The 24,382-nt window shown below is 32.9% G+C and overlaps 1 protein-coding gene across 4 annotated transcripts in view; it reads right to left on the bottom strand.

Moving 5' to 3' along the window:
* Window positions 1-8,177: 8,177 nt before the first annotated feature.
* The window catches only part of LOC126826704 (trichohyalin), a 30,694-nt gene continuing 14,489 nt past the window's right edge, over window positions 8,178-24,382 (bottom strand). For 2 of the 4 annotated variants that reach the window (XM_050555722.2, XM_050555725.2), the window contains exons 4-13: window positions 24,182-24,272; window positions 23,046-23,211; window positions 22,586-22,664; window positions 18,651-18,765; window positions 17,694-17,729; window positions 16,253-16,405; window positions 15,273-15,814; window positions 14,126-14,307; window positions 13,661-13,750; window positions 8,178-12,930 (exon numbers count right to left, since the gene is read on the bottom strand). In XM_050555722.2, coding sequence (XP_050411679.1) covers window positions 12,758-12,930; window positions 13,661-13,750; window positions 14,126-14,307; window positions 15,273-15,814; window positions 16,253-16,405; window positions 17,694-17,729; window positions 18,651-18,765; window positions 22,586-22,664; window positions 23,046-23,211; window positions 24,182-24,272 — 1,627 coding nt within the window. In that variant the 3' untranslated portion in view covers window positions 8,178-12,757. The remainder of the gene's footprint in view (window positions 12,931-13,660; window positions 13,751-14,125; window positions 14,308-15,272; window positions 15,815-16,252; window positions 16,406-17,693; window positions 17,730-18,650; window positions 18,766-22,585; window positions 22,665-23,045; window positions 23,212-24,181; window positions 24,273-24,382) is intronic. The other 2 variants (XM_050555723.2, XM_050555724.2) reach the window with 2 other exon arrangements.

Genomic DNA, 24,382 nt, shown 5'->3' with positions numbered 1-24,382 from the left:
GGCAGTAATTATCGGAAATCATTGAAAATCAATATGATTATTTGTCACATGTCTTTAAAAACTACATCTCAATGTGGGCGAATAAAAGAACACGATTATGAAATTATTCAATTCTGTCCTTAAATGTGAGATAAACAAAGGCTGCAACAGCTTTTGCAAGTGGTGGGGGAGGATTAAATACGGTTAAAAACGTCATTGGGATTGCTGGGGTATTATTAAAGGCTGGGAATAAATAGGAGTTGCGAAGGCGGAGATATTTATCACATTTCATTAGAAAATGCTCCTCGTCTTCTATGACTTGCGATGAACACATTTGGCAAAGGCGATGCTCTACTGGAATGTTTTGTACCGACCTCTCTCTATTTCTAGGTTATGGGTGCTAAGTCGAAGTTTTGTTAGAGCAATTTTGTGGTCCTTCTTTCGAACTACATTTAGATAATCCGGCACACCATCAATGGTTGGTTTGGATTTAAAATAGGTTCTTAATTTTTGATTTTAAACTACACAACTGGTTATAGTGATTATTGAATATATTTTCTAAAGATTGCTTAGGTGAGCATTTGTTGGTAGGCTTCAAAGTGTAACGGAAATATTCCCAATTCTGCAAGACAACCAATGTTAGATGTCTTGGAGGATTGGGCCAGTATGGATTTACAGATTTTTATGGACACCTTGTTCAAATTTACTTGGTCCCACTTTTCCAATAAATGCATTTTGTTCAATGTCAATTGTGCACCCCATACAAGGCTATCTGTTTAACTATGGCGTTGTATAATTTTAATAAAGTATTAGTTGGTAAAGAATCAATAGTGCAAATTTTATTCCGAATACAAAACCACGCCCTTCTTGCTTTTTTTCCCCAAATCAGAGACAGCTGTTATAAAACTGGAGTTATTGGAAAAGCATATTCCTAGATATGTATACTGCTTAACTATTTCTAAACGTTGCTTGCCAAAGTAATAATTCAAGTTAATCTTTCTTTTATTGTTAATGATTTATGTGGGTTCACATCTAATTTCCAGTCAACACAGAATTTAACTGATTTTGCAATCCTGATTCCGAAGTGGATAATAGTATAAGATCGTCTGCAAATAGTAGGTGGGAAATTTGACAATTATCAAGAGTTGGGACATTATTATTGCCAGTTATGTTATGTTAAAACAAAGGAGGGGATTATTTTTCTTGCATTTATGTATAGATCTTCCGACATATCTGATCAAGAATACAGTAACGTAATTTAATGTAATTGTGCAAAGTAAGTTCATCCCAAATTTACTAATGATGATTACAAAATCATGATGTAAGCAAGTAAAGCTCTGGGAACGGCTGCGGCTATCCTAAACTAATTTTAGAAGTAAAAGGTGGTAGTCCGGTCCCATTAAAATACGTCACGACATCGTCATTTGTATCCAAGATAAAGAGCTACCCGTTAAGAATAAAATGCTTAAAGCTGCGATGATCATACGCAGCCAATCTTATCGACTGTGTTATCACTTTTATTACTGAGAGATCTGACCAAACCCTTCATAAAAACACCAACTTTAACATTTGTGAACTAGGTGACCTTATAGATAAAGTGATAAACTATGTCCTCGTAAAGAGAGTCCGGAACGTGACAGGACAAGTTATTTACCGTATATGATTATTGTGGTTTTCCTGCTATTTATACTACAGTTTTATTATCGCAACATAAACACATTTACACCATAACCGCCCATCCAAACCCAACAAGACTAGTTAATCACATTTTTGTTAGTTGCGCTAAAGCTTCAATCTACAGTTAAAATTGATTAATAATCTAAAATTAAAATCAGAAATTCTGACATTCTCTTTATACAAAAATGAGAAAATATCTTGTTTAAATAGACTTGTGAAATTTTCATTATCGGACAATTCCCTTCAGATTTTAATCCGAGAGTTTGTTCATAGTGTAAATATTAGTTAAAGCAAACTACATAGGCACAACAACAGGGGCGGATTGGGCCATCGGGCCCGGTCGGACAAAAAATGAAAAAAATAATTTTGTCCAATTCATCTAAAAAAACAAAAAACCTTTTTCTGCTGAACATTATATGGGGGCGGGGGGTATTGGACCGGCCATGGAGCGATGATTATCATGTTGTATGTGGCCGGTAGCTTTAACGGGTCGCCACGCCATCACCGGAGTCTGGAATGGGCTGGTATAATAGACTTTCTGGGTCGGGTGTGCAGGGTGTGCTGGGTGTGGGCCGAAATTCGGAATCCTGCAATGGGAATTCCGAATTTCATCCGAAAATTTCATCGGATTTACCAGACACTGTCGCCCGCAAATTTACTAATTATTAAGTCACTTGCACCCTGTTTGTGGGGATACGCCAGAAACGTCTGCCGATGGTTCGTAAATCCAAACAAAATTCAATTTTAAGGCCTCAGCAAAATTTGATGACAGCTGGTCTGCTGGCTGAATACGAGTAAACGATTTCCTGAAGCTGGTGTTAAATAAAAATAAAACTGGTATGATTTCCCCTCAAAAAATGTAAAAGTCTGGCATATTCTTGCCGAATACGGCACCAACTTTATTCTGCGAGGACGGCAATACAGAAAATCCATACCGCGATGAATCGCCTACTGGGCCTGACCATTCTAGTTCAACAGCGGACTCTAAAGTCTGAAACATGAATGATAGTTACAATATAAGTAATCGTGTTTTCACTTGATGTGGGTACCAAAATCCATGTTGTGATGTCGTGGTCGCTATATTTTGCGTCCAAGATCAAATTTTATTTTTATTTTTATTTCCGCCCGCCGCTCCTGACAAAAATGTCGAGGGTAACGCAATTCTCATAATTAAATTTGTGTGGCCTTATACTCGAATATTCATTATCTGAACTAATGCTATGTTCATTAATCAATATGTAATGTGTCAAATGTTCAAGTTCGGAGTCAAGGTAAAATGATTTACCTGGAACAACAAATCTAAAATTCAAAAAGCAGCTTTCATGAATTTCACTTTCGTCACTCTGTACCAATGTGTCTCGTGGCCTTCCATCACAGGAGGAATCAACAAGCGCTCCCGGCAACAAAAATGGGACATTTTTCAATGAAAATATTCCTACTTATTCAATATTCCTAACTGGTTATTCAGATGGTCAAAATTTTCTCAACTAGTCCCATTTTTTAACCATTAAATTCCCTTGACGCTTGACGATACAATGATAATACGTTAATTAATAATGTGACGATATGATAATTTCACAGCTTGATGGTTGTAAATTACTTGCAGGTCGGGTTTTAGCCTAAATTAATCGATTTATGAGAAATATTATTTGACAGAGATTATAATCAGATATGCCACCAAATCGCATATTTGGGGTTCAGTAAAAGGGGCCGCTCCGACATGGGAGCCCGGGCCGGTTCCCGGTCCCAATCCGCCCTTGCACAACAAGCTATAGGTCGTTAACGTATCAAGTATTTTAATATATACAACTGGCGGTAGTTTTTACTCTGATGTCCATAGCAGTTATATCTCATAACAACCTGTCATGACATCATCATAGGTTGATATATTCGTTCATATCAACCGCTTATGACGTCATGACAGGTTGATATTTTCATATCAACCGCTAATGACGTCATCTCAGGTCAATATATTCGGCTCATATCAACCGCTAATGACGTAGTTGATCGAAATAATACAAAAAAACACAGAAATAATTTTTATTCTTTTGACAATTAAAATTTGTTATGGTACAGTTTCTAACATTCAGGACCGAAATAGACGGCGTACTTATCGACATACATGTATTTAGATCGGTTATCCATGTCTAACACATCTTTCAGAATTTTCTTTTCGTCCACATTGCGATTATTTCTCCACACACTACAAGACTTGAAAGTGTTTATCGCCCAAGAGTTCCTTTGTAAATTATTTTTGGGTACAGTCCACTTAAAACAGTCGGTCAAATCCTTCTCTGAACATACCGAAAACCTTCAATCATGGTTCATTGTCAGAATTCTTGGAAAAGAATGCCTTTTGATCCAAATTTTCTGCAGGCTTTGGATAGATTCTCGTCGATATTTGCATTCACATCTATTCCATCGTCAATATGTTGGCTAAAAAGGATTGATTATTCGTCTGACTTCGTATTATTACTATCCATTTTGTTTTTGCTTTCAATTCAATAGTCCAAAATGGCGACGTATAAACAAAAACATGCACGTAATTGCACGTGATTACTTCGGTAATTTTCGCTATTTGGCGGAAACTATCGAGCAATTATCCAATCGTTGTTGCCTTTTAATGGAAGAGCCCATTAAATTTAAGGGTGAAATGGCGTTGTATATGTCGGATATAAACCTATATCCTCTATAATCATCTGGGTATCAAAAACAATACCCTTCATAAAAAATGTCAGGGGTGACGCCTGTGGGACTGACAAGGTCTCTTTCTCTGAATTAACCAGTTTTATTCACTAAATACACCTGGGACTTCTCCTTTCAGCAGATTATATGAAACTACATTTCTTGAAAAACAATCCACTTACTGCGATAAAAGTCTGGGTCGAAGCGAACGGAAGACCCCTCCTTGTTAGCGGAACAAGCTAATATTGCCATGAACATATATTTTTCAACAATATGGACAAATGGGTTTATTTCTATTTACCACAATCTTCATAAATGTCCTTTCCATTATTGTTCAAATAAAATATTTATATAGGAAGAATACGAAGTCCTGGAACAAAAAGAGTCGATATCCTAAGTGTCTGACCGATGGTGTAGATACCGGTTTTATGGACAATGGGCTTGTTTGATATCGGCAACACTTCGCTAAAATTTCAAAACAGCGTGGCAAGAAGTTTAATCAACTTGGAAATAACGTTCTGCTCATTTACAGATCCATATCGTTTTGAAATGCCAACTTATCGTATTTGTGTGTAGTCTCGATTATTGCCGATGTGTTTTATCTTCTTACGTGAACCTATAATGGCTTTCTGCCCCCCCCCCCCACTGCACATTATCAATTTTTCATATATATGAATAATGTTGCTGATGCATGAAGGACATCCTTTATTTCTTCATCAAAGACTCAACCCTATTGTGCAAATAATTTCAAATGTGGTCATTTTCTTTAAGTCCAATTAAAGTGATTAAAGTATGTAGGTCTAGTGAGCAATTATTGGATATCGGTGTAATCTAATACTCTATAACCATTTCCCTTCAAAACTTCCCGGTAACCTTATAACGTTAGGTTTATTATGTGAATGACATTATATTTTACATAGGTTTGAGTATCCAGCGGGCTCGCTTTTAGCACTGTTTTATTGCTTCGACTAAAATTGTTGGCTATTACAGAGAAGTATAATAATAAGGTGAATCACCCAAAGTTTACAAGATTGACACCTCGGCCTATATCAAGTACATCTTGACAAGATTATGTAAGACAGGTTATAGGTTAGGCTGCAATCTTTTAATATGGTCAATGGGGGCAGTTTTCAACATATCAGTTACGCTTCTTCACTTATTTGACCCACAGTCATCATTAGCCCGATTGGTGCAGAAAAGTGGGACGTTTATTGCATTTTATTTTACTTTCGCCCGTATGTTTATGAATTACGTTAAAACTAATGTTTGTATACTTATTTTTGCTGGTCCTATTTATTGATATGTGAATGCGGATGCAGGGGAGTCACAACGATAAGGATTGTTTTTAGTCCGTTTTCGAAACTTTGCAGTTTATTATTCACAATAATTCAAAGCTTAATTAACTGTCTTCTAACATCGTATCCATATCTTTATAGTACATGCAATGTTGAAAGCTATGGCCAAACAATACTACCTATCGGTATTGATACGTTGTAGATCTTGTTCGAAACTTTAAATAGATGGTATACTCAGTAAAGTCGGAGAATCAAAACTAGAGTCTGAATTTAAGTGAAAATTCCCAAACAAAAACCAAACCCAGAGCCGTTGAAGATTCTGAAGAAAAATAAATGACAAAAACGAGACCATGTCTTCCTGATAGGCGTCGGTTAGACTCCTGACTTCAGAAAATCGGATGACATTATATATGGCGGTATATTAGATTCAAAATTCTAACATGCTATCGTCTAATTTCTTATTTCCATTCATGTAATTTCTAACTTCCATTCATGTAATTTCTAAATTAAGACAATGTATAATCCAACTTCTTTATTTGTTCAATGTAAATTTTAATTCTGTTTCATCTTATTTCTATTATTAAGACGAAAAATGTCTACTTTATTGTCGCTTTACACCCGACCTCCAGGCTAGCGAGCCAGCGTCTTACCCACTTAGCCACGTGATCCCCATACATCGAGAGAGAGAGAGAAATGGTGTTTAACGTCCACGCGACACAAGCTAAGTCATTTCGGGACTAACATTTTATTTCAATAATTCGCTTGCAGGGATCGAACACCCGACCTCCAGGCTAGCGAGCCAGCGTCTTACCCACTTAGCCACGTGATCCCCATACATCGAGAGAGAGAGAGAGAGAGAGAAATGGTGTTTAACGTCCACGCGACACAAGCTAAGTCATTTCGGGACTAACATTTTATTTCAATAATTCGCTTGCGCGTAGGGTCTTTAGCAGTGGGAGGAACCTGGAGGCCTCAGAGAAAACCCATAAGGTTGGACAGGCGAACATACTCCTTGGCACGTACAACCGGGAAATCGAAACCACACCAGTTGACTCGATAACAGACCTTATGATACAGCGCGCACGTGCTAACCATTCGGCCATCCAACCCCCCAAACAACATCGAACGTGATATGGTTTACCAATACTATTTCAAATATAAGCTAAACAGCATTTGCTAATTTTTATTTAAAGCAAGTGCACTCAGCAAATTTCAGCACTCTGTCCAACCTTCAACCCGACGAAGGACGAGTCGTTTATATCAACATAATGGTCCCGACCAGGTGCGCAATCACCAAATGAGCACGCAGTGGCGACACCAAACGACTTCATAATGATGGTTGCTAGGTAGAATGTAAAAATTCTAAATTCGTTGATGTTGATGCTAAACGTGTAAAGCATCAATGTAGAAGACGTTTTTCGTCTAAATAATAGAAATAAGATGAAATAGAACTGAAATTTACACTGAACAAATAAAGAAGTTGGATTATACATTGTCTTAATTTAAAAGTTACATGAATAGAAGTTAGAAATTACATGAATAGAAGTTAAAAAATACATGAACAGAAGTTAGACGAAAGCATTTTAGAATTTTGAATCTAATATACCGCCATAATTATACTGTAACCTTTCCATAACGTTAGCAGCTAAAATAACGCCAAGGGAGATAATCACATTTAAGACAACCTAATTGGAGGCAGACCACCATTAATTTCCCCATTGACTTCAATATTATATTCTTTGAATGGCATTTAGTAATTGGAACATAATCAAAAACACACTTTTATGGATAACAATTACTATGGTTTATTTCACTGCGAAATAAATATTATAACCGAGATTAACAAATATTATATACTGGTTTCAGTTATGGTACAATGTGTATGGTTTCAATATTTGTTAATCTCGGTTAATCCCCTCTTTCATCTTTTAATTGTACAATAAGCCAACTCTAATATATATGATTATGCACCTTTGTTACATCAATAGCTTGTTATAGCTAATCATGCTCACTCACCTTGCATTCCATTGGATAGTTCGCACTGATGTTTGTATATATATTCATATTTTTCTCATTTTTTATCTATTTGTGTATATGCTTGATAACGACTTGTGAAACCTTGTTGAAACGTCGCAGTGAAATAAACCATAGTAATTGTTATCCATAAAAGTGTGTTTTTGACTTTAATATTAATTCTGGCCTCTTTACCTGGCTTCAACTTTTCCCAAAATTTTCGTTGGGCTGAATGCTTTTCACTACAAACAGAGAAACAAATAACTATTCGCCGTACATATCACCATAACCAACCTGATAACTCTGTTATCCTTCCGCCTCTAAATCAGGAATATTTACAAAAACCTGGCAGAAAATGTTAATTCAACCCCTCTTCGTCCATTCTAGACCAAAAAATCAACAATAATGGACATGCAAAAGAAGGGGAAAAGAGACAGAGAGAGAATTGTTATAAATTAGACGAACTAGGTATCGAGATGGTGAAATTTAATCATTAATGGCGGTCTGCCTCCAATTCAAATACATGTATAGAGTGTGTGTGTAAAAGGATTTTATTTACAATATTGTTACATAAAGTTATCGTAATTGCACTAGATTAAACAAGCATACAATATTCACTAACTAAACAAGTTAATCTTTTACATTATGTTAATTAAACTGAATTAATAAATAAAACAGCCTATACAATGCCCTGTCTTCTCAATAAGCTTTAATCTATATTCTCTAGTAATATTTCTTCTATATGGTCCCTCACATATAACAAGTTAGTAAATTTATACAAGATACAAATGAATGGTATGTGGTCAACAATGGAAATATGCCTTAATTTGTGTAATCATACATTTATCAATTAGTAGCCCAAAGTAGATGAAACTTTTACATGTTATTTGTCTCACACTTTGAGATTACAGTAGTTAGTGTCATAAAAACATATTTTAGATATGCCAAGCTGACTAATTAAAACAATCAAATCACTTGATACATAATGTATCTGGATGATTAATGACCCAACTTTATTTGATTTTAACTTAATTCTGATATATCTTAAAACTTGGCAAAACTTTATTTACATCTTTGAACCACGCTGGTTAATAGTGTGAAGGGATGAAACGTATCAATACCATGATATTGTGCAGACATCTTAAGTGTGAATAAAGTGTTACAAAAATCAATTTTAACTGATCACCAGTGGCGTAGCTAGATTTTATGCCACACAGAGCACTCTTCGAGTTTAGTATTGGCGTCTTCCCCCTCCATAAACCCAACATAATAGCCTGTACATCAAACATCGTATGCAGTGTTTTCATGTCTTGTAATCCTTCTACTGTTCTGACAAAACAACACTAGTTCTCTAACTATGCTACTGCTGATCACTTCCACACTTCAGGCAAGATTTTGGCTCATTTTAAATCTAACAACTTTTAATCAAATATCAAATAAAAGGAATGATGTTTTACTAGGTTATTTTCAGATCAACATGGCTACTCCCATATTTGTTCATCATAGCTTCCAGTGATAATTTTATTTTACAGATCAAGATATACAGATATTCAAACAAGTGGATAAAATAAATAAAACAATATCTGTACATGTGCCAATAAATACAGTATGGTAGATCTCTACTACAAAAATATCTTAAACTAGATCATCTTGTCAAAATTATACAAAACTAAATCAAAAAGGAAACATATGTAAAGGTTAAACAGATTGAAATATGTTACAATGATTTTTCTTCTGATCTAGATTATGTAGAAACATTCTTTTGAATTTGATACCCTGGCAATCATGCACTGACAACAGAGACCATCAGTCAACTCAAATCTAGCTAATGTAGGTCAACAAAAATCTATGTAGTGTAGGTCAACCCAAATCTAGCTAGTGTAGGGCAACCCAAATCTAGGTAGAGTAGGCCAACCCAAATCTAAGAAGTGTAGACCAACCCAAATCTAGGTAGTGTAGGCCGACCCAAATTTAGGTAGTGTAGGCCAACCCAAATCTAGGTAATGTAGGCCAACCCATATAAAGATTGTAATGAAATAAATATCAAATTTTAATTAGACTGATTGGCATACTGTAGAACTTATATGAAGATGATTTGACATTAATAAATCGATATACTATTTTTCTCAAGTTTAAGCTAAATACAGGTGAGCAATTAGAGAACTATTATAAATATAATAAAATAGCAATAAATATTGAAAAAACTGAGCTATTTGTTTTATTTCTACTGGAAAGTATATAAAAACACGAGATAACAAATATAATATGTAAAAATAAAATAAATTCTCTTCATCATTTAAATAATGAAAATTCATCCTCATGCTGGAACGTCAAATATAATATACATGTTCATGTATCAAAAATACCTTTAAATAAACAAATGATACAAAATTTTCCAAAACAATCAATCTGATTAAAATACAGATCTAAATTCCATTTCGATTTTTTATACCTTCCCATGGTCTCAACTCCATAGAGACCTGAATGGTTGGTCAATTAAACTGACAGACTATTTATATTAAAATAATTCTGTACAGACCATTCCATTCGCTTATCCTCCACATCAGATAGAATTAGTTTATTTTTTTAAAATTCCCAATCCCACTGTCAGTGAAGACATAAATGGAATTTGAACTATAACAAAATGTAACTATATTAGACCTGCGGTTTAATCAGATTGAATATCAATATCTTAATAGATAAAATGTGCATATCGTTTACAAAACAATAAACTTGTTTTTTTACATAAAATTTACTTATATTCAGTCATGTAAATACGATGACTGAATCCATCAGTAAGACAGAGTTGGGTATTTTACTGAAAGATTATCATAAAATTTTAATTTATTTTGGATGTATGCAGAACCAATTATTTTTAATGTATTATGCAATGAACCATGTACTTGTTGTGTCGAGTTCTATAATTTACTATAAATAACTTGTAAACAGAATTGCACTCACTTTCACAACCAAACTAAAATATTGCCCTACTTTCGTTCATAGCAATGTAATTCACACTCCATCTTCTGATGGAATAGTAAATGGCGCTCAATGGGAATACTTCCCAAGAAATATAGATTTGGAACTAGTGGCCTAGTTTGACTCAGTACCTTGACTCAGAATTGATTTATCATGTTGCTTCACTTTTATTTATGAAATACAGCGCTAGATTAGGGTACCAAGCCAACCCTTGGGTACTAGTATAATAAATACATCCTACTAAATCAATAATGTGGAAATTATCTGATGATAGATGTAAACTTGAAATAAACCCTGTATTCAACTACAATTTACTTGCATGTATAAGCAATAATATAATTTATTGTCTCTATTCTAATAAAATGGCCTACTATTTTACATATTCCTTTAATCTAATTAGTCAATTCAAATTTTATAACTGATACATGTAGAAGTTCTATTTGAAGAACTGTTTTCCAAAAAGGGGTAAAAATAGGCAGTTGTCTTTAAAATTACCAAAAACAGTATATATATCAATGATTTCCAAACAATATTGATTTCCTTTTACAAATCAATAATATTTAAAAGAAAAGATGTCTGGACAGAAAAAGAGCTCTTCATTAAATATCTCATATGAGGAAATCTATAATAAGTATAGTAACAATACACTTCATGTACATAGAACCAGAATATTTAAATTTCTCTTTAAATCAACAAGTTCTCTTTGTTACATATACATGTTATATAAGCCCAGTAATTCGATGAAATCCTAGCTTTGTGTTTCAGAAATCAAAGAGAATTTGGTCTTTTGTGGTTGTTATATTAATCAATATTAATAGTAAATAAATAGCAACGATATACAAATATCAACAAATTATTCAATATGACCCTTAACCTTATTGCAACTGGAATCCTTAATTAATAAATATATGTTAGTAGGTTAGAGGAGTGATAAATATAAAAATATACATATGTACTGTCGTGTACATTTAATTGGTCTGTTTCCTTATCAATATATATATCATTATATATGTAGTTGAGACAAAATAAATTAACACAACGCTAAAAATTCAATCTGATTAAAATATAGATCTAAATTTCTGGTTGTTTTTTACATTATCGACGGCTTCCAGTCCAAATAGCCTTCAAGATCCTTCTGTGTTTCAATCAGATTATAGAAAATTGAAGCTAAAAGCTAAAATAATCTTTCCATAGATAAAGGATTTGAAACAAAACTCTAATCAGAAAAACATATAAAGTCAGATCTCTCTGTAATTCAAAGCACTCACAAAGCTTCAGTTTTCAAAATTCGGATGATTCAGATATTAGGTTTAAGTAGATTATGTAAGTTTTTCAGCAAACAGTTTATATACATATGTGATTAGTTTAATCTTTGTATACTGTACATCAACTACTTTTAAATCTCAAACATATCTCTATCTACATTTAGCTGAGTATTTAATTCAGTAAGACACTGGGTTAGACAGGAGTCGATGCCACTATCTATTGACAATTTACTTCAAGGCCAAGACTCCAGAAGTTTATGTATAATACAAAACAATTTAAACAACTCTTTATGGTCTTCAATATGCCCATAAGAAATTACAACATTTTTCTAAGAACTTGACTCAGTTGCTACTAGGGTTTTCTGTTTCACGGAAGTAATCTCAATGTACATGATTTGTGTTTATATTCTAGTAATATCATTGTCTATATTCTGTACTTTCCTTATATAGTTGACTCAGCCATTACATTCTTACTTTTCATATGTTGATGACTCGGAATAAGTTATACTGCAATTTATACAGTTGCTGTTATTTTTTTCTAACACAGCTCCATATTGGCTTGCTATTTTTAGTGTCACAGGTAGTAATTTCTGATGTAAAAACATTGACAACAGACATCTCTTAACTTATAATAGGGGTGTCCTGTCATTCTTTATACCTTTATGAATAGGTTATCCTATTCTACACATCTACAATAATACTATTTGAGGTCTAGATCACACCTGTGACTTAAGTTTGTGTGAAAATTTGAGTATGTAGATTATGATCACTGAAATAACCTAGAAATTAAAAAAACTAACTATTCTTGTGTTGATGTGTAGATAAATTTGTGCTGATTATAGATAATTATATATATGTTTTTTACTATTGTTGTTTACAGCTCCCGCCCTTACTTGGCTTGCCTGTATTCGAAGCCTTCCTTCTGTTGTCTAATGTTGACCTTCTCTGGCCTTGAACCGGTTGAAATGGATTCATGACTGGTCCACCATCAGATGGTGATTCCAGGTCTGAGCGTAGTGAACTTAAAGTACTGGATTCTGTAAGATAAAATAGCAAGAAGACTCAGTCATCAACATGGAGATGTTTTGGAAGGTACAGGGATTATCAATCTCTGTATTATTTGTAATCAATAACCAAATACTGGTAGTGTAGATATTATAATATGTCCAGCAACTACTACCTTATAAACTACCAACACTGGCTTTTTCTTTTAGTACTTCAATATCAAATTATCAAAAGACTTAAAGATTAATATATGCACGGTTCGGATGAACAAAGCAACTTTGAAACAGGTTATGACTGAAAGATGGACAAAACCCATTTTAATATTCTTCCCTAACTTTGTTTGGTTTAAGAATAATCATTGGTGACAACTATTTATCAACAACTTTGAGACTAAAAGACAATAAATGTTGTTCTGTAATATGCTGCTCTTAAAAAGGGTGGAGAATTTGCCATGGCAGAAGTCTGTATCTTGAACACAATATTATCTGTGTTAATATATTTTAATTGCAAGTCTCACAATGATACGTTTCATTATTTTGAAATTTTACACTATGATGACAGATAATTAAAAGAGGTACAGATTCCATTGGCATTGAAAGAAAACATGAAAAAGACTATATAATTAAATTGATAAATCTCCAAAATTCAAACCATGCTTTCATATTAGGTAAAGCCTACACAACTGCTAATAAATAGGCATGGTAGCTTGTCATGGAGTATGTTTAAGTGAACTTTAAGAATATTATTTCAGTAATATAATACCTTGATAATTTGTAGCAGTGGGGTTCCATTGACCTTTAGGACGCCTTAAACTACCTCTTAAACCAGCAGGATCCCATTCTACTTCAGTATCTGTAGAACACAAGTCAAATCATACAATTATTAATATAAAAATCAACAGGAAGATGAACATAGACAAACAAATTTTTTTGATATTGACATGTTTCTGAAATTAACAAGTTCACTTCATACATTAAAATGAAATACATGTGCATTGTCTTGAATACAAATGTATACCTGCCATCAGTGTTAATCAGGAGGCAGGGAATACTGAGTCTTTTTTTCTTGTCAACAAATCTTCTGCTCAACGAAATGACCTACTCTAGTCCATTTGTTAATCAGGGCTACAATATGGCATATTGAGGGAATCCCCATTTGGTTGCAGTGAAGCAATTTATCTACTAAATGTACTTGTAATTAATTTTAGAGTAATATATGATGTCTTACCATCTGGTACAGGTAAAGAGCGAGAAAAAGCTAGAGATTTCTGATGTGTTTGTTCTGTATTATCATCTATTTCATGTTGTCTTCGTTTATATGTAGGATCTATTGCAGCAGCTATATTAAATGACTGACTACCTGCATTATTAACTGCATGATTTAAACGACTTCGCTGCACGTGTTCAAAACTAAATAAATTAAATGACAAAAAAAAAAAATTGTAAGTGCTTATAAATTCAAATGTTAGGAAACAATGGGTTGTTTAGCAGAATATAACTTTAAATTTAACTATTTAATTGGGAACAAAATAGAGACCCAATAGAAATTTCCAGTCTCTAAGTTTTACTATAGGTTAAAGTAATTAAACTATACTACAATCAATGCCAATTCTTTAGAAGTCTTTTCATTATTTAGATACAATAGAAAAGTAGTTTTAACCAAGCTCAACTCAATTAAATGGTTAGTCTTTAATTAACACACCGACTGTGGCGTTATTAGGGTACCGTAATCGTCATGTTCACAATAGTCTTCAATCAGTCACTTTCTTACTGTATTCAGTCAAAACCATGTGTTTACCGAGTACACACAGCAGCTATTATAGCATGGGCACATGTTCATATATAGCACAAATAACAATTACACTGATGTCTTAATTTATTAAAATCAAGTTGTTTTTTGGTTCTGCATTGTGGGGTAAAAAAATAAAAGTGTTTCCAACAGCTGGAAGAAGTATTATAACAGAATGTGGGGGTAATAAAAGTTGATGTTGATGTAAGTGGATACAAAATAAAAATATTTTAGATCTAGGATCACCATGTAATAGTCTAATAATATGAATACCATTACATTTAAAATAAAGTTTTTAGGTTTGATATAGTTCTAATGAAATGATCTGTCTTTAAAAGTTATATTTCTGATAAATTATTTAAATCATAGTTTAAATATTTTATTGTGATAAGAATGTATTAAGGATAGCTATATATATTTCTTCCCTTCAATTTTGAAAATTTGATAGAAGTTGATGATAAAAGTTCACCAGTTATAACAAACTATGTACAATATTTAAACATGCGTAGTTACAGATACTATACTGGATTCTACAAGAGGATTATCATTTTTTTGATGAGAATTATGATTTGTGACAACTTCTTACCTTTCTGGAGATTCTTCTTCACTGTGATAACTGCCTGGGGGAGAAGGGGATGGAGGTAAAACAGCTCCACTTTGACCCCGAGCACCAACCCTACTGGGTACTGATTCGGCTAGCCATCGTTCAACTGCTGGATCAGGCAAACTATCGGCTGGCGGTAAGTGTGCGGTATTATGTCTCTGTTCCTGTGGACGAGATGTACTTTTTGACACCCCATTCTGTCCTCTCTGGACAACTTTATGCGAGTAATTTTCTTGTGGTATTCGACCACTAGAGAGCTCTTGAGCACGTGTCAATTCCCTAGCACTAGTGATATTATCATCAGGAATATTATACCATTGTTCCTCATCAGATAAATGTTGAGTTGTGTCATTAAAGGCAGCAGGTGATTTCTGGACAGGTCCTGAATTATTGGATATTGATCTGGTATAACTATCACGCCTATAACGATGTTGATAAGGTGGTTGTTCTGAACCATCAGGTGTACGCAAAGGAGGTTCTGTGGCTTTCCTTGATGGTTCTGTTGATGGAAGTTGTTGATGCTGCTGCAAATGGAATTTATTTTGCAATCAATCTAAGAACATCGGGAAAAATATTAATTCTTGAATGGAAGTGTAGCAATTTTTCCACGAAAAAAAAAAAAGCAGACCATCCATTACTACCTATGTATATCCAAACGAGGCCATGTCATGTTGCCTTGACTCAGTTTTGTAAATGTTTAATAAATAGTAAATATTGTTTTTTTACCAATAATCATCAATAATTATGCTGTCATCCACGTATTTATTCTTGGATGAAACATTATAGAAATTTTAAATAAGAGATTTATCCCCCTTGATTTGATGAATTATCTGTGAAATGTAAAGACGTCAAAGGATATGCAATGAAGAATCTTGGAATTGAACATCTCAGTTGGATCAAATGAAATCCAAAAATAGTGAGAACAAAGGCTAATGGTCTGACCAGAGAAATGCCATACTAACCTGCTGTAACCTCTGCTGTTCTTTTAATTGTTGACGTTTTATTTTCGCTTTTCTTGCTTTTAATTTTTCTTGTTCTTGTATAACTCTGGCTAATTCTTCATCTTGTACTTCTATAGCTTTTAATTTATCTTTATCAACTTCTGCCTTATTTCTCTGTTATATAAGTAAACATACTAATTAAAGAAAATAATCTGACTCAAGAACTATCCCATTTCTACTGTTCATTCCTTTTGTTTGACTTTGTCCATAACAAGAGTATGTTCATTTGCCTCTTAGATAATATCAGCCAAACAAAAGTAGTGTAACAGGGGTTTTTAACTTTTGACATCACAAAAATATTCAACAAGACTCCCCCCCCCCCCCCTCCCCCGCCATGAAAAGAAACCCGTCAAATATTAATATTTAAAGATTTTAAATATGCGGTTTCAATATAAGATAAATCAGTTACAAAAAGTGTAATGATAAATAACTTGTGATGTCATTATTTCCCAGAAAATAAATACAGATTTGCAACCAAAAAACCAAATAAAATGAAATGGGGTTTAACATCCTACTCATCCGACTGGGATAATGAAGACAGACAGCGGAACGTATTTGATTTCAACATAAATTTAACAAATTGTACAACTTTTGTGAAAATAAATCAGGACATGAAAAGGTAGTTGACATTAAATTTCTTACTCTTGATCTATATTTAGTAACTCTTGTATTACCTATTACAATGTATATGTAACTGAATATTTGAAATGGCAAGTAGCAAAATACCTGAATTACATTCATATATAGAACCCTAGAGTATTCAGTCTAAGCTTAAATAATGCCCATTTAAAAATTTGCATAGTAAGATAGTAATAACAGACTTGTAGTTGAAAGTACAACAATACACATTTTTAAAAATAAAATAATCAAGATCGTCTGCTTTGTTGTCATTTAAAGTTTAGAGAAACCAAATAGATATTTCAATCTGCGACATGTTATTTGTGTTTTGGGTGTATAATATTTATCTAAAAATGTAAATATTGATATAAAGTATATATGGTACATATTCATTCAAACATGTTTTTAAGTAGTTGGTTCATCTTATTCGTTCGTTTCTAGAGTTTTACGTCCACTTCCCCCGAGGGTGATATTGTAGACAAACGGTTCATCTTACATGGGAGAAGGGTTTTAAGGAAGTGGTTTACAGATTTATGTTTAATTTTTTATGATTTCTCCAATCTCCTTGTCTTGGGCTCTATCAATGGGAAGAATATGTGTAGAAGAAAAGGTATTGCTTTTTACAACTTCAACCATTGAATTAATCAGCTCTGACTGAATAGGAAGAAAGTTTGTAAGGCTCAAACCAAACCCATTCAATAATTTCACACAAACTAGCATTGCTGTGTACATGAAGTTCACTTAATATAGATAATTAAAATAAGAATGAAGATTTAAGGAATACCTTATGTTCTTGTTCTTGTAATAACCTCGCCAATTCCTAAAATATAAAATTTAGCAAAACATTAAAGATACATTCCCACAAACAAACTGGGTGATTTGATGATATATTTGGACTAAAAACATATTCAAACTAATTAGTCTATCAAAATTTTGCTTCAAATCCTTCTGAAACCATTGTATTCAAGAGGGAATACCCCTGCTATAAGAAATCTATTAAAAAGAGGTCACGTTTGTGTCACGTGACTTGGCTGACCGCTACCTAGCAATGGGTGTGAAGCCGGAGGAGAATTCATTGCATATACAAGACAATGTTGTCTTTAATCGCTGTCCATTTACCATAAATATCAAAGCCTAATTAAATTCTAGGATTATCCACTTGGTATTCACGATGGTATTTTTCTATCAAGGAATCTGAGAGGTCCCAAACTGGGTCAGTAGCCAATCAAAATTAGTGAAGAAACATATTACTTGAAGGGCATAGTAAGATGTACAGAGTTAAAGTGAGATCAGGCCTTCTATTGATGATGGAAAGGTAGTCTCAATCAATCCAGCCCAAACTGTCACTGCATTAGTCTGGTCAAAATAGTTTTGATTGCGTACAGTGTCAAAGATCACACAGTGACTTCTGTATGTCTTATGATAGGCTGAAAGGAATTAAGGACAAAATGCTCTGGTCTTTTCCATGGATTCAGAAATTTCCCACATGTTATTGCATAAACTATGTAAACAACTACAACCAGTTACCATAATAATATAGGTACACAATTGGCAGTATTTAATCCAGATTATTATTCATTGCAGTCAAACTGAAAAATTCTTGCTGGGGCTAATAATACATTAAATTGGTTCTTTTTATCACTAATACAAAAATCATATCAAGTGTGATCAGGGCTGCATTTTGTTTTTTCATAACCCCTTTAAAAATCTGTCAAAAAATCTATGCCATCAATCTTTTTACCTCATCCTGTGTTTCTTGCATATGGCGTCTGATGGGATCATTATCATCACCAGGTGGCAGTGCATAGAAATCACTAAAATCTCCATCATCTTCAATCTGACCAGCAGGTGTCACTCTAAAACAGTAATTATATTACACTGGATGAATATAAAAACATATTATTACACAACCCTTAATATTCTCCAGAATGCTTTAATCTGTGATCAGTATAACACAGTCATTTGTCAGGGCTTGAACTAAATCTAGATTATAGGTTACATCAAAGAATTGGTAGGAATTTTAATGAAAGGTCTACATAAATATACATAGTGGACATAACTCAACCATTACTCAACTGTAAAATAGCTAGACCTATTTGATTTGGGCTATAACCGACTGTCAAAATTTAAACTAATATCAGTAAACAAACTGATTGCCCCATCACAGATCAACCTGATTATTGTGACCTATAAATCAAAGTAGTTTAGATCCTTTACATTGTTAACTAGCCATGTACAAGTAACGATTTCATCCTATACTATAATACACAAACATTTGTATTTTGGTACTGTATGCTGTACTGTAACTGATTCAAATAATTAGATATGAGATAAATACAGTTATTTTGATCTACATTTTCAATAATAAAAAAAAACAACTAAAAAACAACTTTTATGTAATGTGTTTACAATAAATCATAACTGAAGACTATGTTTACAAATTTGTGAATAACCAAGGCTTTTAATTTTAACAAGTTAAAAGCAGATGAAATGTTTGTTCCAATAACATGACAGTCACTTCCATTAACATCTATGGAAATACTTAATGAAAATCATGTTCTGCATATGTGATTCTCCATATTTATCCAGTTGAGTTAAAAATTAAAAATAAAATAAATTGGAACAAAATGAACAGAGTTTATCATTAGGACTTCATTATAACACCGATTTTGGGGGACTACCTCATTATACAACAGATGTCACCATAACACTGCCGTGAGTCATAAAGTAACCCCGTATTATTGGACTTGACTTATCTTATAGCAAACCTGAATAAGTTTAGTATTGACACCTGACTTCAGAAAACAGCAATATAAGTGCAGCATTAAAACCCAAATTATAGAAAACAGCTCTATACATGTAAGTGTAGCAATAGCAAAACAGGTAAAGTATGTAGAATTAATATAATCATCTATTTTCTAAGATCCTATCATATGTAAACCAATAAAAAGGCCTACAATAAAAAGACCTGGGACAACTACATCGCACTCTTCAAAATACAAATGTGATGTCATCCTTTGATGTTGGCCGAAATAATGGTAGGGACAATGTGCCAAGCGTACATTATTTATACTAGATGAAATTTGGGATCTGTGAGACATATTTCATTGCAAAACACATACAAGTGTCTGTATTTAAGCTGTTTAATGTCTTGAGCTTAAGACATTGCTTAAGTATTATTTAATGTCGACCATTCAACCACACATAAATATTGAAAGAGCAATCATTATTCTAGTTTAATATTTCTATTTTTCATTCATATCACATAAAATCTTTCAATTATTTAATGAATTCCTGTATTGCATTAGTTTAGATACCAGATACACCAAGTGGAAATACATGTAGTTATCAGACTAGTAAGAAATAGTTATCATTAGTCAACTGAAACAAGAATATATGTTAAAGTTAAAGAATTTATAGAAGACAATAAGTATTAGATAAATACAGAAAACAACATAACATACATCAACAGCTCACTGTAATTATAAAATACATATCTAAATCTTTTCTCCTTGAAATAATTTGCTCAAATTCAAAGTACTTTAAAACAGTTCCTTTTAAAGGGGAAGTCCCAAAGAAGGGGGTCTTCTAAATCAACGCCACAATTCATTATTAATTTCATTCTTCAGTTTTATGAATGACCTGATAATAATAATGATTACTTTGTTTTTTAAGTATTTACGGACAAGGTACATAACTATATGAACTTAGGGGACTTATGGCCAACTCAGCACAGAAACTGAATTTTTGTATTTCTTCAATAAAGTATCATAGAGCTTCTGGTAGCTGGATATATCCGTGATGACACATTTTGAATTCATTCATCTAACTATAATAAGACCTATTATATCTTTGCGAGTTTCATATTTATTAATTTTTTTAAAGATTAAGATTTCATTTTGTGGGAAAGAAATAGTTTACAAATTGAAGAAAGTGAAATAAGTATAACTGTTTATCAACAAAGTTGACATAATACAATGAGGACAGTCAACTGTCTTATTATCTATATCATTTGTAATTTTACATTATTTATTTACATCATTTAATTTTTGTACTGCCACAATAAATCCATGTTTTAACTATTCCAAACAATTACAATATATTACATGTACTAAATGACTGAATAAATAAAATAAACTTATTACTGATAGATATACTAGTATTAGAATGTATTATGATCATTTTATAATGTTTTATAGAAATAGGACAATACATGTATAGAATAATTTTCCTGTTTCCTTCCTTGTTTATACACAAGCAATGAATCATCGTAAAAACATTTCAGTGCTACATTCTTAATTGTGAAAGACAATAATTAACAATTACAGCAATGTGGGTGCTGTACCAGCTAAATTTTATCTTTAATATTCTTGTTAAATTATCTTAAAGACAGATAAGCAGTGTGATGCTCAATCTGAACTTAACAATTAAAATATTGTTTTGTTTTTAAAGCCAAAAATGTGATTTTTTCAACACAAAAATTATGCCTTATTTTGCAATACATAACTTGCCTAATGTTATTAGAATATATCACTGATTGATTTAAACATATTTTATTATTTTAAGTCAACTGATCAGACAAAAGTTACTAAAACTTAAAAGGGAGTCCTCTCCAATACAATGCAACTGCTGTTTAGTTAATGTATATCCATGTAAGATACTAATAAACAATAAATTAACAAAACAAATATGTTTAAACAAAATCAGTGTATTTAAAATATGAACCAGGGAGTATACCTCAGGATTACATATATACCATACAACAGCGAAATATACGAAAGTGTGTAAGGTTCATTTGATGATGTTCAAATATTAAACCAATTTCTTTTTAAAAATTTTGGTGGGCTGTAGCATGTTTTCCCAATCTAGAAACTACATCATGATTTAAATTGCTCTGTGTTTTCCATGTATTTCTGTGGTGGCGAGTGGGGCACAGTAAGCCAACTTTTTAATTTTTAACTGTTTTTGGAAAATTCAATTGTGACATCATTGGGGAATTCCCCTTTATTGCCCCCATTTGTCCTCATAAATTCAATAAATTCTTGAAAGCTGATTAAAATTTATCACGCATTAACCGTTTTTCTGATGCAAAAGTAAATTTTTAGTGGACCGGATAAACTGCTTGGATACTCCAGATTTTGTCAGAACCTACGAACTTTAAATTTCAGGTGAAGGAGATAGTAATTGACTCTCATCAGAAATATTTTGTTTCATAATACTGTCACTTGTCTCCCTGCCATTTTTGAGTTTCTGCCGTTGTTGCTGATGGGGCACATTGGGTCACATTTCAAAGGGGCAATGCACTGAGCACATTGGGTCAAAAAAATTTCTGTTTTGCAATGATCTACACAGAAATGGTTTCAATTTATTAACTCCTTAACAGCACTGTTAAACTGAACATATGACTGACTTCAACTGAGTACATAGTCTGATTCTCTGTAGTATTTCGCTTCTCGTCAATTCACTAAAAAAAAAAAAAGAAATCATACCCACTGTGCCCCACTCTCCCCTACTTGCTTAACTAAATACTTATTCTGAATATATCACTGAATTTGTATTTATTTTTATAAACTGGAGTTAAATGAGTTTCTGGGTAATATGTATGACATTTGGGTTGAAATAGTATGAGTTTTATTTCAAGGAGTATATGTTAGTAAGGTGTTAGAAACTAACTACCTTTGTGTATACCTAGTATGACCATTAGCTGTATCTTCTAAACTTAATCTGTCTACACTACCATTTAATCTGTCTGTACCTAGAAAGAAAAATACATTACACATTATATTATCATTGTCCGCTGAAATATCTGGTAATTATCTTCAGGTTTGATAATCTGTTAAAACAGAAAGGATTACTTTAACCTGATAAGACATGAATTGTAAGATATAAATAACGTAATAAAATACTTTCAAATTAAGATAGACTATTTACTTATGACTAGATGGAAAAGTTTTAAAAAATGTTTCAGTGTTAAAGCCAACAGATAATTTAAATATTACAAGGAATCTTCAACTAAAAAAACAAATTCTTTAAACTCTGGTCATTCTCCAGCATATATTTCTGGCAAACAGAAATAAAATTGAGATTGTATAGTATTATCTTTATATACTTCTGTTTTTTTCAGTACGAAACTGACCTTGATCTTCAACATCATGACTTTGAGTCATTCTGGCTTGTTCAGACTGCTCTGCTAATTCCTTTTCTAATCGTTCCCTTTTCTTTTTTAATTCTTTTTCTTTCTTTTTCTCAAGGTATCTCTCATATTTCTTCTTTTCTTTTTCTTGCATTTGTTTGGCAATGGCCTGCAAAAACCACACCAAAGTATAAAATTGTAGAAGATATCTACAAACAATTCACTTTGTTTTAAAAATAATGTGCCTTATTTGACAGTAAAATTGTCTCCTATGACTTCAAAATTCATATATACTCTTCAAAAAAAGTAGGGGATATTGAAATGCAAATACCTATCCAGGTTGTAATATGATAAATAGTCATGGACACTTGACATGCTTTGAGAGTATGTTCACAGATGAAGAACTTATCGCCCCAACAGAACCACTGAGTTGCACGTGCGACACGCAATAGCACCATACGCGTGGGAGGGGTTCATTGTCAATTTTGACACCTTAAGGAAGGGTTGATGAAAACTGCCGTTTGTTGGTTTATCCTATCCATGTTTGCTTTCTTATCGGTTCTTGCATAAGATTTACTGTTTAGCGTATCTTTGCTTTAGTGTGTTACGTTTAATTTGATTGGGAGACATGTTCGTCGACTTCAACGTCAACCAACAACACTGCAAGAATTGGCCGTGGCACTGCTAGAGGAGTGGGTCAGATTGCCCCAAATCGTGATTGGACGGTTGATTAGGAGCATGCCACGACGAATTGCTGAATGTCTGAGGGTTGGTGGAGCAATTACTCATTATTAAGACAAAAATCAAAAACGTCCATTTTCACTTTTGATAGTGTATCTCTTTGCAAGTGAAATGGAGCCGTGAGATTAGTCGCCCATATGAACTGTTTATGTTCACGTGTAGGCAATTGGCCTGTTATTAACATACACTGGTTACCTCTAATAAAAACAGCAGTGCATTTCCGCAGTTTTGTATTGTTTCTGAATATCCCCTACTTTTATTTGAAGAGTATATATAATCAAAAGCTTAATCATGCCTTTTTACATAAATTACAAAATTATACTATATTGTATTTTAATGACTGCTAGATGAAACCCATGCATTATAAATATCAGCGTATTTCAGTGATATAGTTTTACCTCATCATCTTGTTCAATTGAATTTTTTCGCCATATTTGTTCTTTCTCCTTCTCTGCAACTCTCTTGGCTATTTCAGCATCCCTTTCAGCCCTTGTAAAAACAGTCAAACTTAAAGTTGCAAGTACATACAGTATGCAAATGAAATTATTCTAGATTGTTATTTCAATATGCATTGACATCGATTTTGTTGAGCACGAGTA

This window comes from Patella vulgata, chromosome 7 (assembly GCF_932274485.2).
Source record: "Patella vulgata chromosome 7, xgPatVulg1.2, whole genome shotgun sequence".
NCBI lineage: Eukaryota > Metazoa > Mollusca > Gastropoda > Patellidae > Patella > Patella vulgata.
This window is presented reverse-complemented; position numbering and strand designations above follow the sequence as displayed.